General features: G+C 34.4%; 1 protein-coding gene across 2 annotated transcripts in view; it reads left to right on the top strand.

The window, feature by feature from the left end:
* Positions 1–1,070: 1,070 nt before the first annotated feature.
* Positions 1,071–3,974, top strand: part of si:ch1073-145m9.1 (uncharacterized) — a 9,795-nt gene continuing 6,891 nt past the window's right edge. For both annotated transcript variants that reach the window (XM_055147968.1, XM_020929240.2), the window contains exon 1: positions 1,071–1,283. In XM_055147968.1, the coding sequence (XP_055003943.1) occupies positions 1,244–1,283 (40 nt within the window). In that variant the 5' untranslated portion in view covers positions 1,071–1,243. The remainder of the gene's footprint in view (positions 1,284–3,974) is intronic.

Genomic DNA, 3,974 nt, shown 5'->3' with positions numbered 1-3,974 from the left:
TGGTCCCTGAGCTCCTCAGAGTGTGAGATGTTCATATGACACTAACATGTCACAGATGGACTTTGGTGCTCGGCCATGGAGACACTTGTACAAGCAGAGCTGCTTTTACTACTACTACTGCTGCTACTGCTACTACTACTACTACTACTACTACTACTACTACTACTACTACTACTACTACTACTACTACTACTACTACTACTACTACTACTACTACTACTACTACTACTACTACTGCTACTACTACTACTGCTACTACTACTACTACTACTACTACTACTACTACTACTACTACTACTACTACTACTACTACTACTACTACTACTACTACTACCGCTTACTACTACTACTACTACTACTACAGGGGCTACTACTGAGTACTACTGAATACTACTACAGTACTAGTCTGTCTACTCAGATGTTACGTATATTTAATTAATTACTAGTGGTATTGTATTATCATCAGTTTGAATACCTTTTGTTTGGTCTGCTTTTCACCAGACGACTATTTTATTTTTATTCTAGTTCTCTTATTACACTGAAGTCGTGTTTAAGACAGGGGGTGGGCAATTATTTTTTCAGAAACAAAACAGAAACTATTTTTAACTAAATTCTGCATAATATTAATTGTATTTCTTTATAAAAAGCAGTAAATATCATTGTTTTGATGAGCTGCTCAGACTGGAAATAGTTTATGTTCTGACTAGGCAATGAAAAAATGAGGCTGCTGAACAAAAAATGTCGTTAAAAAACACCTAAATAAAAATAAATAATAAAAAAATTAAAATAAATAAATAATTAAAAACAATGCAGATTTAGTCCAGGCATGAGGTAAAATTATAAAATATGTTTGTTTTGTAATTCCAAATGAGCTTAAACGAGGACGGTCAGAGTCAAACAAAGAACCGTATGTGACTCGAGAGTGCCTAAGTTTGGTTTACAATGTGTTATTTATTCATTTAATTTATTTTTTATTACTTTTTATGAGTTTTTATTAGGCCATTACATCATTGCAGGTTGAGTTTCCCCCGCGGCGGCAGAGGGCGCTGTTTCCTCCGCACACACAGCGCCGGAAGTGGGTTTGTTTTGGTTCTGGAGACGCACGCGACGCACGTTTGAGCTAAAAATAAAACGAGTTAAAAGTCAAAACTCCGCGGATAAACGTGTTCCGGGATAACTCCGAGGATGATGCAGTTTGTGAAGAAAAGTCCGTGATTTTTGTGTGTTTTTTAAAGCGGGTAAAATGAGCTCGCGCGTGCTGCTGTTCTGGCCCAATGTGATCGGTGAGACACGAGACCTGCAGATAAAGACACACTACGGAACTTTGGTCTAATGCGGAGGGACATTAGTTATTTTATGATTCAGATCCAGTGTTGTGGAGTAACAGATTACATGTACCAGAGTTATGTAATCAGAGTACAAATGATGAGTAACTGTATTCAGTTACAGTTACTGTTTCAGTGAGTGGGAATTGGATTACAGTTACTTTGTTTTTTTGGTAATTCCACTCATTGCCGCAAATAAACCAGGACTAAAACCAAGTCTAAAATAGATCTAAACCAGGTCTAAACCAGGACTAAACCAGGTCTAAACCAGGACTAAACCAGGTCTAAACAGGACTAACCAGGTCTAAAACCAGACTAAACTAGATCTAAACCAGGTCTAAACCAGGACTAACTCTAAACCAGGCTAAACCAAGACTTAAAAACCAGGTCTAAACCAGGACTAAACTAGAAATCTAAACCAGGTCTAAACCAGGACTAAAAACCAGGTCTAAACAGACTTAAACCAGGTCTAACCTGAAACCAGGTCTAACCAAGACTTAAACAGGTCTACAGGTCTAAACCAGGACTAAACAAGATTTAAACCAGATCTAAATAGATCTAAACCAGGTCTAAACTAAAGATTAAATCCAGTCTAAACCAGGACTAAACCAGGGATCTAAACTAAGACTTAAATGTTAAACCAGGACTAACCAGGTAAAGACTAAACAAGATTTAAAACAGGTCTAAATTAGCTAAACCAGGTCTAAACTAGATAACTCTAAACCAGGTCTAAACTAGAAAGCAGTCAGAGAGCGCAGACCTCCGCCAAGGACTACCCCCATTTTTTATATAAATTGCGATAAAATCAGTCTTCTGGATCAGATCCGGATCAGCCTTTGGAATATGAAAGAGGATCCCATTGTCCATCCCTGAGTCAAATTTCATGGGGTTTGGTCAATAATTAACCCAGATATTGAGAAACAAAATTTTTGGCCCCCATTTACCACAATGTTAACTAAATTTCAAAGTGATCCAGAATCCAGGATTTCTTCCGGATCACCCCCAAAATGAAATCAGTTCTTCCTTTTCACATTTCCAACAAATCCTGAAAATTTCATCAAAATCGGTCAATAACTTTTTGAGTTATGTTGCTAAAAGGCAAACAAACAAACAGACAAACAAACAAACACCAGGAAAAACATAACCTCTTTGGCGGAGGTAATTATTTCTAAACCAGGACTAAACTAGATCTAAACCAGGTCTAAATTATTTCTAAACCAGGATTAAAATCAGGTCTAAACTAGATCTAAACCAGGACTAAACCAGGACTAAAACAGGACTAAACCCCGGTCTAAACCAGGTCTAAACTAGATCTAAACTGGGGCTAAAACCAGGACTAAACCAGGACTAATCTGTAGGGTAATACATTTTAAAAGTCACCTTCCCAACACTGTTCAGAAAACACAGAAATATATAAACAATTAACTTAAATCTGATTAAATTTGAAGCTCGTTTCAATCGGGACAAAATGACATTAACAAACTGTCAAATTGTTTATAATCTAATATCTCAATATTTAATTGTAAAAAACTGTAATAACAAAAGGCAGTAAAAGTAATACACATTTTAGTTACTTTCTCCTCCAAACCAACTATTTTTAAATTTTTTTGTCATCAGACTGTTCAAAATTCTGGAATGAAAGAAAAATGAAGCACTTAATATATTTAAATTAAACTGGTGAGCAGATCTAAATACTGATGATTTTACGACATTATAACAAAAAATAAACAAGTATTTTGAAATTCCAAGGTATAAATATTAGTTACTAATTAGTTCTGACCTAAAAATAGAATTTGAGCTTCACAAAAAGTATAATAATGATGAAATGTGAAATATATCTGTACATAAAGTGAAAAACTGTTGTGGGCTCAGCTTTTTTGTAGGGTTTGTTCAGTTTGTAACATTTTTTTCTTTGTAAAAATGCTCAGTGTGTTTTATAAATAAGCCGAGGTATCATTCAAAGGTTGCTGATACTATACATATCTCGATACAGTGATCTTACAGTTTGATACTATATACTTCAAATCGATTTGATGCGGCTCAATTCAAAATCTGTGATAGTAAAAGTCTTTGTTAAATCACTTCTTCTTGTGCAAAGTTCATATGAAACACAAACATTTTAATCATCAAAACAGTGAAAATGTCAAATGTGTCGAATAAACGAGTTTCCTTCCTCTGAACAAACAACAAAACTATAGCTGGAACAAAATAATTTAGTAAAATAAACCAAAAAAATACTCTCTTACACTATTAAATGATACAATATTGATATTCCGATATTTTTGCACACTCCTAATGCCGTCAGAATGTTCAAAATTCTGGAGTGGAGGCAAAATGAAGCAGATATAATATTATATTTAAGTGATTAATTGATGAGCAGATCTAAATACTGATGGTTTTATGACATTATAACAAAAAGTAAACAACTATTTTGAATTTCCAAGGTACAAATATTAGTTACTTTGCTTCTCTGTTAAGAAGGATGGAAAAAAATACAGTTTTCTAACCTCAAAAAAAGGATTTGTCCAGTGAAACCTCGAAATGTGGATCTGTTCTTTCTAAAAATGCTTCGTGTGTATTATAATGTCTTGCCAAAAGAACAAATAATGTAAAATGCAACTGTAAATATCTTTAAACCTTTGACCGTCC

This window comes from Boleophthalmus pectinirostris, unplaced genomic scaffold, assembly GCF_026225935.1.
Source record: "Boleophthalmus pectinirostris isolate CB_2022bp ecotype Guang Dong unplaced genomic scaffold, ASM2622593v1 HiC_scaffold_9, whole genome shotgun sequence".
NCBI lineage: Eukaryota > Metazoa > Chordata > Actinopteri > Gobiiformes > Gobiidae > Boleophthalmus > Boleophthalmus pectinirostris.
The sequence above is the reverse complement of the archived record's forward strand: the minus strand, read 5'-3'. Positions and strand labels throughout refer to the sequence as shown.